The sequence below is a fragment of the Petromyzon marinus genome, chromosome 52 (genome assembly GCF_048934315.1).
Source record: "Petromyzon marinus isolate PM22_M1 ecotype Great Lakes invasive population chromosome 52, UKy_Petmar_22M1.pri1.0, whole genome shotgun sequence".
NCBI lineage: Eukaryota > Metazoa > Chordata > Hyperoartia > Petromyzontiformes > Petromyzontidae > Petromyzon > Petromyzon marinus.
Genome location: NC_133718.1, coordinates 1,653,926 through 1,672,433, shown reverse-complemented (window position 1 = coordinate 1,672,433; position 18,508 = coordinate 1,653,926). Strand labels below are relative to the sequence as shown.

General features: G+C 49.6%; 1 protein-coding gene across 1 annotated transcript in view; it reads left to right on the top strand.

Moving 5' to 3' along the window:
• TRIM46 (tripartite motif containing 46) overlaps positions 1 to 18,508 on the top strand; it is a 36,619-nt gene that overhangs the window by 3,251 nt on the left and 14,860 nt on the right. The window contains exons 4-7 of the mRNA XM_032973761.2: positions 6,086 to 6,121; positions 7,076 to 7,419; positions 10,077 to 10,223; positions 13,418 to 13,513. Of these exons, the coding sequence (XP_032829652.1) occupies positions 6,086 to 6,121; positions 7,076 to 7,419; positions 10,077 to 10,223; positions 13,418 to 13,513 (623 nt within the window). The remainder of the gene's footprint in view (positions 1 to 6,085; positions 6,122 to 7,075; positions 7,420 to 10,076; positions 10,224 to 13,417; positions 13,514 to 18,508) is intronic.

Here is an 18,508-nt window from a genome sequence, read left to right as displayed (position 1 = left end):
GATGACCGTTTGAGTTATGGTCGAAGCGTCGTGAGAATTTTTTTATTGTTTTATATATATTTTATTATTTTATTGTTTCTCTTCAACGTGACTTTACCGAAAAAACTAAGAATATGAATTACTGCAGTCACGAAAGCTTTAAATCAAAATCTCAATTATTGTTGATAGTAAAGTTGATCTTCGATTATCCGGCTTCCAGCATTATTCGGCCATTCAGGCGAAACCAGCACCGTGTGAGTGGCAAAGCAATACGTCGCTGTGCATGATTTCAGTGTCAGATTTTATATAGAGTACCTTATACACTACTCACAACACTTGATGAAAGTCCTCACACGTATATACATTATTTATGACAAATAACGACAGCAAAACAAACGGAGCGCCGGTCTAAAGGCTGCATCAGTCCGGCGATCATCAAACACTCGGTTGTTGAAACAGGAGCGTAGTCGTTCTACATGCATCACCCCATGCAGAGTCTTCGAGATCATAGTGGTAAGTTCGGTACAGTAAATACATACCTGTCAAGCCGGTATCAGTGCCCTACCTAATTACAGACCAATTCAGACTTTATCGGTCACCCCGTGCCCTTATAAATCTCAACGTTCATCCTATAGACTACACTATATACTACTATACACTACACTATACACTACTATACACTACACTATACACTACACTATACACTACACTATACACTACTATACACTACACTATACACTACACTATACACTCCACTATAAACTACACTACTACATACAGTAGACACATTTTGTGTTGCTCGTATTGAAACGGCTGTACACCGCATGGATCTGACAACTCAATTCCCTTGTAAAAGAATACGGGGTTGACATGTGTGATTTCACATAGTCAACAAAAATGTAAAACACTGAAAAAAGCATACACACAACACCTTGAAAACATAATGGTATTCAGGAATGTGCAAAGATAAGCTATTTCAAATAATGATGATGAGTGATTATCTGGTGTTTTAAAAAATCTGGACACCCCCTTCCCCCCACGAAGTGGCCTGATAATCGATTATCTACCGTACGTGTGATGATGTTTGTTTCTTAACTACAATTCTGAAAAGATGTTCATGGTAGTTTTCACGCTTGGTTCACAATCGATATTTTTTTATTTATAATGGAGGAATCCGATGACCTATGAAGCTCTTTTTTACCCACAGATGTCAAGTAGGGGGCCACGGGGTCAGAATATTATACACACTCAAGACTATATGAAAGAATTAGAGGCGTTAAGATGTTCAAAAACGCAAATAGAAACCTCTTGCAGGGAATCGAGTCTGCGTGAACCACACTCAGCACTTCCGGTGGACATGCAAACAAACGTTGACAATATTCTTAGCTCTTTCGGTAAAGTCACGTTGAAGGAAAACAATAAAATAATAAAATATATAAAACAATTTTATTATTTTGTTGTTTCCCTTCAACGTGACTTTACCGAAAGAGCTAAGAATATGAATGACTGCAGTCACGAAAGCTTTAAATCAAAATTTAAACGTTGTCAATGTTTGCATTGTCTTTGGAACTGATCGGCCTACACCAGGTGAGGTTGTGATACGATTCTCTACGTAGGCAAGCCACGTGAGAGAGCGGCGTCTGCCGGCACCGTCACCACCACACCACTTCTTCTTTCGCATGGATTCATAGCCAGCAGATTCAAGATGTAATTTTAGATGTCGTTATCCGCTCAATTGTCTGTTCAAAAGCAGCGTGGACCATCGTCCGTTCCTTTTTCAAAGGAGCGGCGGCGGCGGCGGAGCGTTTACGATGTGCTGCTTGATGGTTCTTTGAAGGCGCCATTCGTGGCATCGGGTTGCCGCGCCGGCCACGTGGCCCGGCCCCGATTCGGTTGATGGCCGATCTTTGGCGGCGTGGGGCGGTGAAAGCGGGTTGAGGTTCGACGGTCGAGGGTCGCCGCGAGAGACGCTACGTTTCGTGACGTCTGCCGCACCGCGGAACTCTCGCCTCCATCTCTCGCCTTCAATTCGTATTTGCGGCGTCGAGCGAGGCCCCGGCTGTGACCGAGAAAGGGGGGTGGCGTGAAGTTCGGTGGACCGCCGCCGGCTATACACGAGGTGACGCAGCGGGCCCTCGGTAGCGGTAGTCGCACCAGGATGAAGTGATTCATGAAGCTGCCACCAAAAGATGTTGTTCACGAAAGTCATTCTTCACCGGAATATCACTACGGTCGTTACTTTCGCTCGTTTAGCCGGGAAAGCCTGACTTGGGGGACCGATGCCGCTGCTGCCGCGGCTACGCATCATCCCTATTGGCAACAAAAAAAGAAAAAACTCAGCACAAAGCCGTGTGTGACGTTAAAATGAAAACAACAAAAATATAACATGTAATCAAAAGTAAAATTATACCGTTAAAATAATCCCGGAGAGTAGAGATTCAAAACATAACAAATCACCGGCAGCAACAACAGCAACCACCATCCAGCACGACGACAATGACAACGGCGACAGCAGCCACCGCACTGATCTTGACAGGCGCCTACGAAATGGAAGCAACGACTCCCACGGATGATACGAGGACAACCATAACCCATGTGACAAGTCGCGGCGGCGGCCTCCACAGACTGACGGAGACGCGAAGTGACGGGGGCGGAGCGGGCACCGGGGCGGTGGCGGGAGACGGGTGGGAGAGACGCGGGCGGGCGAGTGGGGCGAGTAGCCGTCCACCCACCCCCCCGCGCCCTTCCGCCCCAACTCCACCCCCCACTAAATATTGCGACGCTTCGGCCTCTTGAGGGCCCGCCGGAGCGGCCTCCTCGGCGACACAGCGAGAGAGATCGCTCTGGCGGTACGGGGATTGCTTCGCAAACCCCGTCGTGACGCTGAGCGGTGTCGTCACCTGTCAGTCGGCGAAGGCTTTCACGGACGATACAGGAGGAGGATTTCTCCACAAACTCTGCCTGTCGCCTGATGATGCTGGTTGTAATTACTGGCTGTCACCTGATGATGCTAGTTGTAATTACTGGCTGTAACCTGATGATGCTAGTTGTAATTACTGGCTGTCACCTGATGATGCCAGTTGTAATTACTGGCTGTCACCTGGTGATGCTGGTTGTAATTACTGGCTGTCACCTGATGATGCTGGTTGTAATTACTGGCTGTCACCCAATGATGCTGGTTGTAATTACTGGCTGTCACCTGATGATACTAGTTGTATTTACTGGCTGTCACCTGATGATGCGAGTTGTAATTACTGGCTGTCACTTGATGATGCTGGTTGTATTTACTGGCTGTCACCTGATGATGCTGGTTGTATTTACTGGATGTCATCTGATGATGCTGGTTGTAATTACTGGCTGTCACCCAATGATGCTAGTTGTAATTACTGGCTGTCACCTGATGATGCTGGTTGTATTTACTGGCTGTCACCTGATGATGCTAGTTGTAATTACTGGCTGTCACCTGATGATGCTGGTTGTATTTACTGGCTGTCACCTGATGATGCTGGTTGTAATTACTGGCTGTAACCTGATGATGCTGGTTGTAATTACTGGCTGTCACCTGATAATGCTAGTTGTAATTACTGGCTGTCACCTGATAATGCTAGTTGTAATTACTGGCTATCACCTGATGATGCTGGTTGTATTTACTGGCTGTCACCTGATGATGCTGGTTGTAATTACTGGCTGTAACCTGATGATGCTGGTTGTAATTACTGGCTGTCACCTGATAATGCTAGTTGTAATTACTGGCTGTCACCTGATGATGCTGGTTGTAATTACTGGCTGTCACCTGATGATGCGAGTTGTAATTACTTGCTGTCGCCTGATCATGCTAGTTGTAATTACTGGCTGTCATCTGATGATGCCAGTTGTAATTACTGGCTGTAACCTGATGATGCTAGTTGTAATTACTGGCTGTCACCTGATGATGCTGGTTGTAATTACTGGCTGTCATCTGATGATGCCAGTTGTAATTACTGGCTGTCACCTGATGATGCTAGTTGTAATTACTGGCTGTCACCTGATGATGCTGGTTGTAATTACTGGCTGTCACCTGATGATGCTAGTTTTAATTACTTGCTGTCGCCTGATCATGCTAGTTGTAATTGCTGGCTGTCGCCTGATTATGCTAGTTTTAATTACTTGCTGTCACCTGATGATGCTAGTGATAATTACTGGCGGTTACCTGATGATGTTTGTTGTAATTACTGGCTGTCATCTGATGATGCTTGTAATTACTGGTGTAACGTCGTAGTCGAATTGTAAATGTTGTCATGGGTTTAACTCTCCAACACACCGGTGTGCTGTACTGGTAACGAATTGCCATCACTCTTTGGTTCTTTCTGTAAAGTCATGTAGGTATGAAATAAATTAAATTAAATCACGACGTTTCGATCGCAACACAAGCGCGCCGTCATCAGGTGGAACAGATACAGCAGGAGAACTGCTGGATTTAATTGCCATTGTTTTGTTTACGCGACAAACCTCGCCAATTGGCTGTATCGGGTGGTGTTGACGTGTTTAACGACATTAATATTTGCACATTTATTTTTAAGCGATCTAACCAAAAAAAAATCTCTCTTATGGAGCGATGTGCAGTGTTCACCGCTGCTGCCCCTTCTGATGCTGCTGCCACTTCTTGCAACGACAAAAACAATTTGGGGGAGGTAGGGGGGTTGGCGGTGGAGAAGCGTCAGGGATGAAGCGATCCGCCATCACTCGAGAATAAATACAAATATATATAAATGTAAAATAAAAAAAATATATGTGCTACGTAGGAGTAAGAAAACATGATTGCACGTAGAAGATAACCTGAGGATGCATGCAGTGGTGAGAAGGAAACCACCACTATTTGGACACGTGTTAAGTAGGTTGGACAACAACAGGAATAGTTAAAAGTTGTTGTTCGGACAAATGGAAGGAACCGGACAGAGAGGAAGACCTAACGGAGGATGGGCTTGACGATGACGACGACGTAAGACATCGGGTGCCAGTAAGATGTGGTCACTACTTTGAGCATATTGGCACCACAAGGACAGAGAGATGAAAGCAGAAACAACGAATGGCAAAAATGTACAATGGACACCACCTACTGCTGGCTATGTGTCCATGGATCGTGATGATCGTGGTGATGATGTTGATGATGAAAATGCGTGACGCTGCGTTGGCAGTGGTTCGCAAGCACCAAATAGAAAAAGAGTCGCATCGCCTTTCTCCACGATAATTGCAACGGCCCTTAAAATGTGGCGGGTAAAATTCAACAGGTAATCTTGTCCGCTACGAAGAAGGGCCGGTGTTTAGGAAGAGATGAAGAAATGGCTTTGCAGGAGGCAACGTTACGGACGACGGCCCTTCGGCAAAGCGCGTCGTTTAATGTACCACAAACTTCTGTCGTGGTAATGGCTCTGCATCAGGTTTGACCTCAGGCGTCGCGGTGGCTAGGAGATGTTAACTACCTCGGCTGGTGTACAGGAGGTCGTGGGTTTCGTTCCCAACCCTGACGCCTGCTGCTGCTGCTGTATATTTGGAGTTTGCGTGTCTCTCTCATCATCATCATCATCACGGTGGCGAGGTGTTAACTACCTCGCCTGGTGTACAGGAGGTCGTGGGTTTCGTTCCCGACCCTGACGCCTGCTGCTGTATATTTGGAGTTTGCGGTGTCTCTCTCTCATCATCATCATCATCACGGTGGCGAGGTGTTAACTGCCTCGCCTGGTATACAGGAGGTCGTAGGTTTCGTTCCCAAACCTGACGCCTGCTGCTGTATATTTGGAGTTTGCGGTGTCTCTCTCTCTCTCTCCACGTGGTCGCGCGGATTTTTCTCCGGGTCCTCCTAATTTGTCTCTCCACATTTAGAATAAACATCGCGCGTTTAGAGTATTTTGGCTGCTGTATATTTCCACGCAATGATGATGAGCCACTTCGTTGAGCTATCGTTTGTCATCGCCAGGTCGCGTCTGGAAGAAAAAAAAACAGCTCACATAGCAGCTCACCTTACCTGGTGAAATAAAAACATTTTAGGTTATTAGCTTTAGCTTCAATGTCCCACCGAGACCCTGCTGTTGCTGCTAACGTCAACTCACTGCTCTCTTGTCTTTCTCAGTGCGTCTGACGAGGGAGCGCTCCTTCTGGAAGTCAGGTATCCCTTGCCGACATCTCTCGCTCAGCTCTCAGCGCGCACTCGACGTCTGTCCACCTCCGCCCTGACGTTGCCGCCGCTACGAGCGTGGCGACGCGTAACGATCGTCAACAAAGTCAATACAATACGTGTGCCCACGTCAATTCAGTGAGAACTCTCCGGCGGATGGGGGGGGGGTTGTGACGATGTGACGATGTGACGAGGCTTCGAGGTTTCCACTCGAGCGGCCGGCCCGGTCAATGCTGCGGCTGAGTGCGTTTACAGCAGCCGGCGTGCGCGTGGCCCGTCCAAAGAGCGCCGGCTGATCCACCCAATCGAACTCGGTCGCCAGGCTCGTAGCGCAGCGCTGCTAACCGCTGCACCACCGCTCCCCCTAGGACACACACGAGCACACACACACACACGAGTGCACACACACACACGAGTACACACACACACGAGTACACACACACGAGTACACACACGAGTACACACACACACACGAGTACACACAAACGAGTACACACACACACACACGAGTACACACACACACGAGTACACGCACACACGAGCACACACACACACGAGTACACACACACACGAGTACACACACACACACGAGTACACACACACACACAAGAGTACACACACACGAGTACACACGATTACACACACACACGAGTACACACACACACGAGTACACACACACACAAGAGTACACACACACACACACGAGTACACACACACGAGTACACACACACACGCGCGCGCGAGTACACACGCGGACGCACACGTGGGCACACAGACACACCGGGACACGGCCGCAAGACGCGGGGACACCCACGGTGACCCCTCACAGCTGAGTTCCATAACCTTTCGTCTCAACAATCTCCCCCCACCAACCCTCCCCCCACCAACCCCCCCCCACCAACCCCCCCCACCAACCCCCCCCACCAACCCCCCCCCACCGTCCAGGCTACGCGACGTACCCCGGCCACCGCCGCACCCCGTCGAGCCCGCGCCCGTCCGCCTTCCCGTGCCCCGTGTGCCAGCGCGACGTGGAGCTGGGCGAGCGCGGCCTCGCGTCGCTCTTCCGCAACTTCGCCCTCGAGGGGGTCGTGGAGCGCCACCGGCTGGCGCGGGGGGGCACCATCCCGTGCCAGGCGTGCCGCCCGGCAGCGCCGTCGCGCGCCGCCACCAAGAGCTGCCTCGACTGCAAGAGCAGCTTCTGCAAGGCGTGCTTCAAGCTGCACCACCCGTGGGGAACGCCGCGGGCGCAGCACGAGTTCGTGGCGCCCACCACCAGCTTCAGGCCCAAGGTGAGCGGGTGGGCGGGCATGTGGGTAGGTGGGCGGACGGTCAGGAGGGCAGACGGTCAGGAGGGCAGACGGTCAGGTGGGCAGACGGTCAGGAGGGCAGACGGTCAGGAGGGCAGACGGTCAGGTGGGCAGACGGTCAGGAGGGCAGACGGTCAGGAGGGCAGACGGTCAGGTGGGCAGACGGCCAGGTGGGCAGACGGTCAGGAGGGCAGATGAACAGGTGCGCTTTAAAAAAAAAGAATTATATTAATGCATTATTATTATTATAATCAAGCTTCCTGACACGTGAATGGGGTAAAGGCGTCACATCGCACCGCGCTCACCGTTTGGAGACTCCTGGCTGGGCGTAGCGAGCCGCCTCTGAGGCCTCCTCCTCACCGACACATTCAAGGCCAGGCCTGGCAGTGGTGATGGTGGTGGTGCTGGTGGTGGTGCTGGTGGTGGTTTTGATTGTGATGACAATGGCGCTGGTGGTGCTGGCAGCGGTGGTGGTGGTGATGATGATGGTGCTGGCAGTGTTGGTGGTAGCGGTGATGATCATGACGGTGCTGGCGGTGGTGGTTGCGACGGTGATGACGGTGGCGCTAAATGAACTTCACGGCACGGCGCGTTCCTGGGGCCGGCAGCCAAGGAGGGGAGACGACGCAGAGCGGGATGGGAATGCAGCGTGGAGTGGCCTCGGTCAGCACAAACGAGGGGACCAGCGGCAAATCAATTAATTCCGTTTCACCTTCTCGTGCCCCCCCCCGCCCCCATTCACCACAGTACCCTGATCTATTCGCCCACTTAGTGCACTGGTCTTGATGCACTGGGCCCCTCTGAGCGCGCGGTTTTGTGATAGATTTCATTTTATTTTCTTGAAGGACTGCGTTGCTAAATCTGACCAATTGAGATGACATTGCAAATTATGGTATTTGATGAAAGATGAGGGGGTGGAGTTCTAGATTTATTTATTTTCTTTATTTGTGATCAAATGGGTGATTCTATCTCTAGGATTTGGGATGATTCGGGTGATTTATAAATCTGGGATTTGGGATGAGATGGGTTGAGAGGGGTGATTCATAAATCTGGGATTTGGGATGAGATGGGAAAAGATGGGTAACTCATAAATCTGGGATTTTGGATGAGATTGGAAGAGATGGGTGATCATAAATCTGGGATTTGGGATGATATGGGATGAGTTGGTCGATCTCTGAAACTAAGATTTGGAAATAACATGATATTAATTATAATTTATATAAAAATTGGCTTTAACTTTAAAGGTGTTCAAACACCAAAAATAAACCTTTTGCAAGGCATAAAGTCTGCATTAACCAAACACAACACTTGTGGCGAAACATGCAAATAAAATATCATTCCTAACTGCAAATTTACGATCCAAACTCCATAATTATTCCAATGTTGGCAATGTGTGTCCAAGGATTTAATACGCCAATTAAGTGTAAACTTAACATATATGCAAAACACGTGTTGTTATTCCAGTTTTTATCTTACAATTGCGCTTTAATTGGCGAACAAATATAAGCTGAGTGGATTATAATTACGATAATCAGAATAATTTTCACTCTTGCGGAATGCTATCGGTCCTATGTGCGCACCCAATTTGAGCTTTGTGCGCTGTGGCACGTGTGTTTGTTGAACTTCTTTCGCGCCGCAAGTAGCCAACCGTGCTCATGGTAGGCGCGTGCCCCATAGGTTAGGGGTCGTCAGCCTACGGCGCCGGATCCGCGTGCGGTGGCTCTTGAAGGACAGCAGCGGCGGATCTTGAATATTCGATCAGGAAATTGGTCTGCTTGTTATTGTGGTTGCCGGTTCACCGTGGGAGTCCAGTTTACCATGAGAGTCCAGTTCACCATGGAAGTCCAGTTCATCATGGGAGTCGAGTTCACCATGGAAGTCCAGTTTATCATGGGAGTCCAGTTCACCATGGGAGTCCAGTTTACCATGGGAGTCCAGTTCACCATGGGAGTCCAGTTCACCATGGAAGTCCAGTTCATCATGGGAGTCGAGTTCACCATGGAAGTCCAGTTTATCATGGGAGTCCAGTTCACCATGGAAGTCCAGTTTACCATGGAAGTCCAGTTTACCATGGGAGTCCAGTTTACCATGGGAGTCCAGTTCACCATGGAAGTCCAGTTTATCATGGGAGTCTAGTTCACCATGGATGTCCAGTTCATCATGGGAGTCGAGTTCACCGTGGGAGTCCAGTTTACCATGGAAGTCCAGTTTACCATGGGAGTCCAGTTCATCATGGGAGTCGAGTTCACCATGGGAGTCCAGTTAATCATGAAAGTCTAGTTCACCATGAAAGTCCAGTTTACCATGGAAGTCTAGTTTACCATGAGAGTCCAGTTCACCATGGGAGTCCAGTATTCACCACCACGGCTCTTGTTGTTGTTGGTTGCCGACACCCCACGTGCCGCTTGTGCTACAGGTGCTGCTGTGTCCGTGGTGAGAGTACGGGCCGAGTGACCGCTTGTGCTACAGGTGCTGCTGTGTCCGTGGTGTGAGTACGGGCCGAGTGACCGCTTGTGCTACAGGTGCTGCTGTGTCCGTGGTGAGAGTACGGGCCGAGTGACCGCTTGTGCTACAGGTGCTGCTGTGTCCGTGGTGTGAGTACGGGCCGAGTGACCGCTTGCGCTGCTTTTGTGCTACAGGTGCTGCTGTGTCCCGAGCACGAGGCGGAGCGGGTGACGGTGTACTGCGAGGTGTGTCGCCGGCCCCTCTGCCACCTGTGCAAGCTGGGAGGGGCGCACGGCAACCACAAGATCTCATCCATCACCAACGCCTACCGCACGCTCAAGGCGAGGCTCGCCAGAGGGCGAACAACAATAAACAACAACATACAACAACAGCAAACAACAACCACAACAATGAACAGCAAACAACACAACAACACAACAGCAACTAAGAAAGAACAACAAACAACTCCCCAGAGGAGGGGACGAGGGGGGGGGGGCACAGTGGTAGAACAAATAAAGACAAAGATCCCCCGTATAGCCTCAACAGATTGTTAGGGCAAGTGCTGTTCGCCAAGTGCCTTGTGAAGGCCGGTACGGCACACGAGGGGGGGTGGGTTGGAACAACACCACCGCCTGGCCGCCTTTGTCTCCCACGTGCTGATGCTTAAATGCACACCGGGTCAGCTGCTCGTTTTTAAGGCTGAGTCGGCCTAGCGGAGGCCCAGCACCGGTTCGGATATTTGTTCTTTGCCGGGATTCGTCGGGCAGTGCAGGGCTAACCACTGTGCCACCGCTCCCTCCCCCTTAGCCTCCTCCCCTGTAAAGGGGAGGAGGCTAAGGCACACTTGAGACACGCTCCACGTTATAAGGGCGCCACGGTGGCTATGAGATGTTAACTACCTCGCCTGGTGTACAGGAGGTCGTGGATTCGATCCTGACCCTGACGCCTGCTGCTGTATATTTGGAGTTTGCGCGTCTCTCTCTCTCATCATCACGGTGGCTAGGAGATGTTAACTACCTCGCCTGGTATACAGGAGGTCGTGGGTTCGATCCCGACCCTGACGCCTGCTGCTGTATATTTGGAGTTTGCGCGTCTCTCTCTCTCTCATCATCATCACGGTGGCTAGGAGATGTTAACTACCTCGCCTGGTATACAGGAGGTCGTGGGTTCGATCCCGACCCTGACCCCTGCTGCTGTATATTTGGAGTTTGCGCGTCTCTCTCTCTCATCATCATCACGGTGGCTAGGAGATGTTAACTACCTCGCCTGGTGTACAGGAGGTCGTGGGTTCGATCCCGACCCTGACGCCTGCTGCTGCATATTTGGAGTTTGTGTGTCTCTCTCTCATCATCATCATCATCACGGTGGCTAGGAGATGTTAACTACCTCGCTGGTGTACAGGAGGTCATGGGTTCGATCCCGACCCTGACGCCTGCTGTATAATTGGAGTTTGCGTGTCTCTCTCATCATCATCACGGTGGCTAGGAGATGTTAACTACCTCGACTGGTATACAGGAGGTCGTGGGTTCGATCCCGACCCTGACGCCTGCTGTGTATTTGGAGTTTGTGTTTCTCTCTCTCTCTCATCATCTTCACGGTGGCTAGGAGATGTTGAGCTATCATTTGGCCAGGTCGCTTCTGTTAAGTTACCTTGCCAGGTCAAAGAGGAAACCGTTTTTAGTTTGTGTTCGTTCATACCGTGGCTAAACCCAACACCGTCCTTCACTCTGCTCATGGAAACGAGATTTACTACGCGCGTACATTAAACCGTCGCTGTGCATCATGGCCAAAGGAATGAATTGCCGATGATGCTGCTGCTGCGTTGGCTGTGGTGGTACACAAACAACAACCTCAACACACTCGTCAATAGAACACTGCGGCCTTGAAATGACATATACATATATAATAGATGACGTTTCGGGCAATGACCCTTCATCATGGCACGTAGATCACGTGCTATGATGAACTGAAACTTTTTTTTTAAAGTTATTTTACCGGATGAGGCCCCACCGATCTAGCTCTGGCGATCGCAAATGATAGCTTAGCGAAGCGGCTGGTTATCGTCATCATCATCATCATTTGGAAATTTATAGCAGCAGCCAGGTCCCCTTAAGCGCGTGGTGATCTTAATTTTAAATGAGGGGACACAAAACCGCAGGACCTGGAGAAAAATCCACGCGACCACAGGGAAAGACAGAGAGAGACTTTTGACTTTAAACAACTTTTATTGCCGCCAGCAGCAACAGCACCGGAGGCGATTCCGATATGAAACACACAAAGTCACCAGCAACACAAATACACAAAGTCACCAGCAACACAAATACACAAAGTCACCAGCAACACAAACACACAAAGTCACCAGCAACACAAATAAAACAATCGCTATAAATCCACGCGCTGTGGCGCTGAATGCACCGCGCCCAACACGAAAGAAAAGTCACGTGGTGGTGGTGGTCATCGCGCACGCCACGGTGACGAGCGAGTGCTTCAGAACGTGAACACGTGGGGGGTGCCGTCCACGCTGGTACAGAGAGGCGCTTGTCCGGCTCCCCAGCGTTCGAAGAAGACGCGCTGCACATCACCGACACGTGTGTGTGGTACATGGCGTGCTCCAGCCGGAGCCGCGCCTTGAGCAGGCCTCTGAACACTGGACAGAGAGAGACAGAGAGAGACAGACAGAGAGAGACAGACAGACAGAGAGAGAGACAGAGAGTGAGACAGACAGAGAGAGAGACAGACAGACAGAGTGAGAGACAGAGAGAGAGAGACAGACAGAGAGAGACAGTCAGAGAGAGAGGGAGACAGAGAGACAGAGAGAGAGAGAGACAGAGAGAGAGACAGACAGAGAGAGAGAGACAGAGAGAGAGACAGACAGACTGCACACATACAGCAGCCGTCAGAGTTGGTATCGGACCCACGGACACCTGCATAGTAGGCGAGGGAGTTAACGTCTCGCCACCGCGGAGCCCCGAACATGATGAAGGGCCATCGCCCGAAACGTCGCCTATGATATATTCATCCTTTTAAGTCCACGCACACACACTTGTTGTTGACGGATGTGTTGACGACGCCGTCATTGTCGTCGTTTGTAGATTGTGCACCACTGCCAACGCAGCGCGTGCGTACGTGGGTACGTGCGTACGTGGGTACGTGCGTACGTGGGTACGTGCGTACGTGCGTACGTACGTACGTGCGTGTGCTGATCTTCTTTCCCACCGTGCGCGTCGCCCACCGAGCCCATCGGAGGTGGGAGCAGTGCAGCCTACGGCCGTGGTCTCACCGCTTTGAAGTCGCGTGCGGGGTGGGGAGGGGGGCTTTCCAAGATGGGCTGCGACTTTTGTGTCCCTGCAGAGGGGAGAGGGGTGGGGGGACCGGTGAGCTGGGCACGCCACGGACGGCCCCGAAGCAATCATTAGGCTCGTGCGGTGCGTTCACGGGCTTAGCGGTAGGGGTTGAAAGCGTCGTCCTGGTGTCTCATTGTCCACCCCCCTCCTCCTCCGCCTCCCCCTACCCCCCGCCACGATTCCGCCGCCAGGACAAACTCTCCAAGAGCATCGCCTACCTCGTGAGCAAGGAGCCCGAGGTGCGTGCTCGCATCGAAGACATCGACGACTGCGTGCGGCAGGTGGAGGTAACGTGGCCTGGGGGCGGGGCAGTGGGGAAGGGGCAGTGGGGAAGGGGCGTTAGGGGCGGCGTCAGAGTTGGCCATTGTCACGCTCCAAATTTTAGTTCCTCATTTGGGATTGTAACGAGCAGCAGCAGCAGCAGCTGCAGTAGCGGCATTGCAACCCACTTCGAAAACTCAGCAGGTCCACAATAGAACATCGCCCTCCCGGTGGCTATGAGACGTTAACTTCCTCGCCTGGCACACAGGAGGTCATGGGTTTGATCCCAACCCTGACGCCTGCTGCTGCTGTATATTTGGAGTCTGCGCGTCTCTTTCCCCGCGGTCGCGTGGATTTTCCCCCGGCTCCTCCGGTTTTTCCCTCCACGTTTAGAATCAACATCATTCGTTTAGAGTATATGGCTGCGGATATGAATTTCCACGTGATGATGATGATGAACCCATTTCGTTGAGTTATCGTTTGTGGCAGGCAGGTCGCTTCTGATGAAGAGCTACATAGCCGCTCACTGGACCCTACCTGGCAAAATAAAACATACTCTTTGGGTCTTTCGGTAAAGTCAAATAGATAGAAAAATATTACATCACGACGTTTCGATCCCAGCACAGGCAATCGTCTTCAGGTGAGAGAGAGAGAGCTACTGAAACAAGGCCTTACGTAGGCCTGAGATGGGTGCAGCCTCAGGGTAAGAGGGCGGGGCTAGAGATGGTCTGCCTGACGCTGTGGAAGTGGTTATTGTATTGTGAGAGATTAGCGTGTCAATGCACGAGCTTAGTATGCCGCAGCATCGGTGAATGTGCGAGAAGGACATCCAGCCCGTCAATACAAAGACATCCAACATAATAATGAAACTCAGAGAGTCAGCTAAAATCGCAGGAAGGATGGAAACATCACAGCAGGTTAAGACTTTACCTGGTTAATCGCGTCCTTCCAATGATTGCTCAATTTGTACCCATCTTCTGGGTTGAAGTTGTGTCTGTGTTCATATATCTGGATGGCTTCATGGACAAATCTTTGATGATAGCAAGTGGGTTTGCATAGTACCTTCGTCTTGGAAAAATCAATTTCACGTGAGCCCACAGCGTTAAAACAATGATCAGCCACGGCCGAGGAATTGGTCCTACCATGTTTAAGATCTGCCTTGAGACTCGGTGAGGCTTTCCCGGGTAAACTAACATCATAGTCGTAGTGATTAACACAGCAGCACGTGGCTTCTGTAGTTGCTCGCTAACAACACTTGCCCCACGAGTCTGTTAAGGTGACACGGGGGGGGGGGGGGGGGGGGGGTCTTCGTCTCGTGTGTATACCGCACGAGAAGCGGCAGCGCAGTTGGTTCGCGCGCTGCACGACCCGAGTTCGAGTCACGCTCACGACCAATGACGGTGCCTCCCCTAGGTCGACTCAGCCTAAAAAAACGAGTACCCCTCATTAACCTCCTTCTGTTGCTCTCTCAAAGCCTCACCACCTCTTCCCTATCGCCCATTCCTCTCCCCTCCCGTCGCCCCCTCCGCTCCTTCCCGTCCCTCCCCTGTTGCCCTTCCGTGACCTCCACGTGCCCTCTGCTGTGGTCACTCATTCCTCAACTCCTTTGCGATGGCCATGCCATCTAAACCAGTCGAGGTTTTTGTTACCCGTTTTCAACGATGCAAGGCGCCTTGAGCCATCGGCTCGGGATATAAATTTCACGTGAAATAAGATTGTAGGTGCTGACTAAATGGCCTCGACACGGGGTGGGGGCGGGGGTCTTTGTCTGTGTGTGTGTCAACTTGGGCAGGCGCCTGTCTGTGTCCGCGCTCACACACTCGTCCATGTGTGTGTGCGTGTGATCTCATCGCGGAGCGGTGGCGCAGCGGTTAGCGCGCTGCGCGACGAACCCGAGCCACCCGAGTTAGATTCCCGCTCAAGGTCAACACCGGTGACGGTTATCTGAGCCGGTCCTGGGCCTCCCCCTAGGTCGACTCAGCCTCAAATGAGTACCTGGTACGGTGTGTAAACATCGCTACTAAGGAGACAAAGGTGGCCGGGCGTGGTGTATCTGTAGTGTTGTAAGGACGAGCAGACTTCTTTAGGAGGCACACTCTGTTTATTGTATTATTTCCTTAAACAACGCTTAACACACACAGAGGGATATTCGGTCCCCTCACCCGATACCCTAGGGAGGTACAGCCTCCGGAGCTGGCGGGACTCACACGTCTACCGCTAATCTCCTTGATACCTAAGGAGGTACAACCTCCGGACTTGGCGGGACTCACACGTCTACCGCTATCCTAGTCCTCCGGCTAGGACCTAGGGGAGGCTATCTGACCCACCGCTGGCCCGGTGGGTCCTGACCATTGGGTATGCCGAGCCTTAGCCCTTAGAAGGGTTGGGAGGCTGGTCCAGGGTCCTAGCTAGGCTTCAGCCCAGTCTTCTGTCTTCGTGCAGGGAGAGAACTCCCCGAGGTCCGTTGGGTCACCCGTCTTATACTCCTTCGTGGCCAGGTAGAACCAATCATACATTCCCACGTGGAACCGTCTGATTGGTTCGCACCAAACCCTGGCCACGATCCGTTTCACCTCGACTGACCTCAACCGTTGTACCCAGGGGTAATGCTGCACTGCCCTGGTGGCAATGCAGGTTACGCAACAGCGCGTAGTTAACACCTCTACATATTCATAATAAAGGTTTTTGGGTTAGATCGCGTTTATTTATAAATGTGTCGTAACCCTCCACCACCCGACACGGCCAATCAGCAAAGAAAAGTGTCACGTTGACAAAAGACAAATAATTCACTACTTCAGCCCACCGGTGTGTTGAAGAGTTAATCCACATTTACAGTTTGAGTACGACGTTTCGCTGGTAAATACTTCCAGCATCATCGGGCAATTCGCCAGAATGGTAAAGCCCTCGCTTGCTCCCGGTTTTATATAGAGCAGAAGAGTGACGTCATCACTTAACTCATCAGGTGCAGTGATTAGAGGCGGAGGGGGGGGGGGGTAATGTAATTATATAATCGATTAGTAATCAGTCATTGGTTATGATTAGTAATGAGTTGTAGATTAGTAATTCTTTAAATCAAAATGTAATGTGTATTATTTAATAATACGCTTCCAGGCCGCACTGAGCCGGTAGCTGTCAGAGCGATTAAAGTTATTCTTGTTCCTCTCAATTTCAATGGATTCTCTAATTAGTCTTTGCCAGTAATAATTAGTTTTACACACCACTGCAACATTGTCAAAATCAATTGAGTGTCCTTGTTGACAAGCATGTTCTGCCACTGCCGACAGTTGTGTTTGAGATAATTTAATATTTCTCTGATGTTCTTTTAGTCTTACGCTGATGTTACGTCCCGTCTGCCCAATGTAGCAGCTGCCACATGAACAATTAATCCGATATACACCTTCTGTTGATAGTTTAGGTAATGCGTCTTTAGTGCAAGATACTAGTTTTTGAATTTTGTGTACTGTACCAAATCTTACTGTAATGTTTTGCTTTTGCAAAACGCGGGCTAATTTGTCAGTTACTCCTGAGATATATGGAATTTTTATTGTTTTAACAATCTGGTCGCTTTCAGTAGTATTGCTTTGCGATCGTGATTTGGCATTCAGTGCTCTGTTAATTTGAGCATTATTGTAGCCATTCTGTCGTAGTGCGTCTTTAACGTGTTTAATCTCTCTCACTAGACTCTCACCATCTGACACTGTTTTCGCCCGATGCACGAGCGTCTTAATAAGAGAGGATTTTTGAGCTGGATGATGATGTGATTCTGCATTCAGATAGGCATCAGTGTGCGTTTGCTTTCTGTAAACGCTGTGTGTTATTTTACCGTTTAGGCCATGTCCAAGCAAAATATCTAGGAATGGGAGTGTATTATTCACCTCCATTTCCATGGTGAACTGGATGGCCGGGTTTTGTGCATTGAGATGATTTAGAAAATCATTAAGTGTATCTTTACCATGTGGCCAGACAACCAAAGTGTCATCCACATACCTAAACCAAAAGGATGGTTTTAATGTGCTCGAGGCAAGTGCTCTTATTTCAAAGTTTTCCATGTACAAATTTGCTATAGCAGGGGATAAAGGAGAACCCATTGCTGCTCCTTCCTTTTGTTTAAAGAAATCCCCTCTCCATAAGAAGTAAGTGTTATTTAAGCAATGGCCAGCAAGTTTCTAGACTACATAATAAACAAATCCCTACTGAAACCCAAAAATGTAAAAACAAAACTGTACTGAACTTGACCAACACTGTATTAACCGGTGACATGGTCTCTATCCTTTCTAAAGGCCTTAACTTTGCCGTTACCCCACGCACAATTCCAGTGGATGAGATAATTGCTGAGGTAGAATCAGCAGTTAGACTCCTTCCACATAATGAGGCAGAGATGACTAGACATGAGGTTGCTAAAATAATTGAGAATAACAAAGTTCCAAAAGTAAATATTAGCTCTAACGAGGCAAAAGCCTTAAGAGAGCTGCGTGTAAATAAGGATATCCAAATCCTAGCAGCTGATAAAGGCCGCACTACTGTACTGATGTCACGAGCCGATTATGATAATAAAATTAGAAATTTACTAGAGGAAAGTACCTACATTAAAATTAAACGAGATCCAACTAATACTTTAGAACGTAAGACCACTGCAATAATTGCAAATTCATTAATCCCTAAAAATGAGCAATACCTAATTAAGCCAAGGGCCTCAAAACCACCTAGACTTTATGGGCTACCAAAGATTCATAAAATCGGCATCCCATTACGACCCATAGTCAGCACAATTGGCTCTGCCACATATCAATTAGCAAAATATATAACCAAACAAATACAGCCCTACATCGGTAAGACATCTTCATTCATAAAAAAAAAAATTCAGAACATCTTGTAAATGTGATTAAAGATATTAAACTTACTCCTGATGATATTCTGGTAAGCTTTGATGTGATTTCTCTATTCACTAAGGTTCCAGTGGACGAATCGCTTAAATTACTTGATACACTAGTAAAGAATACCAGTTTACAAAAAGATATTCC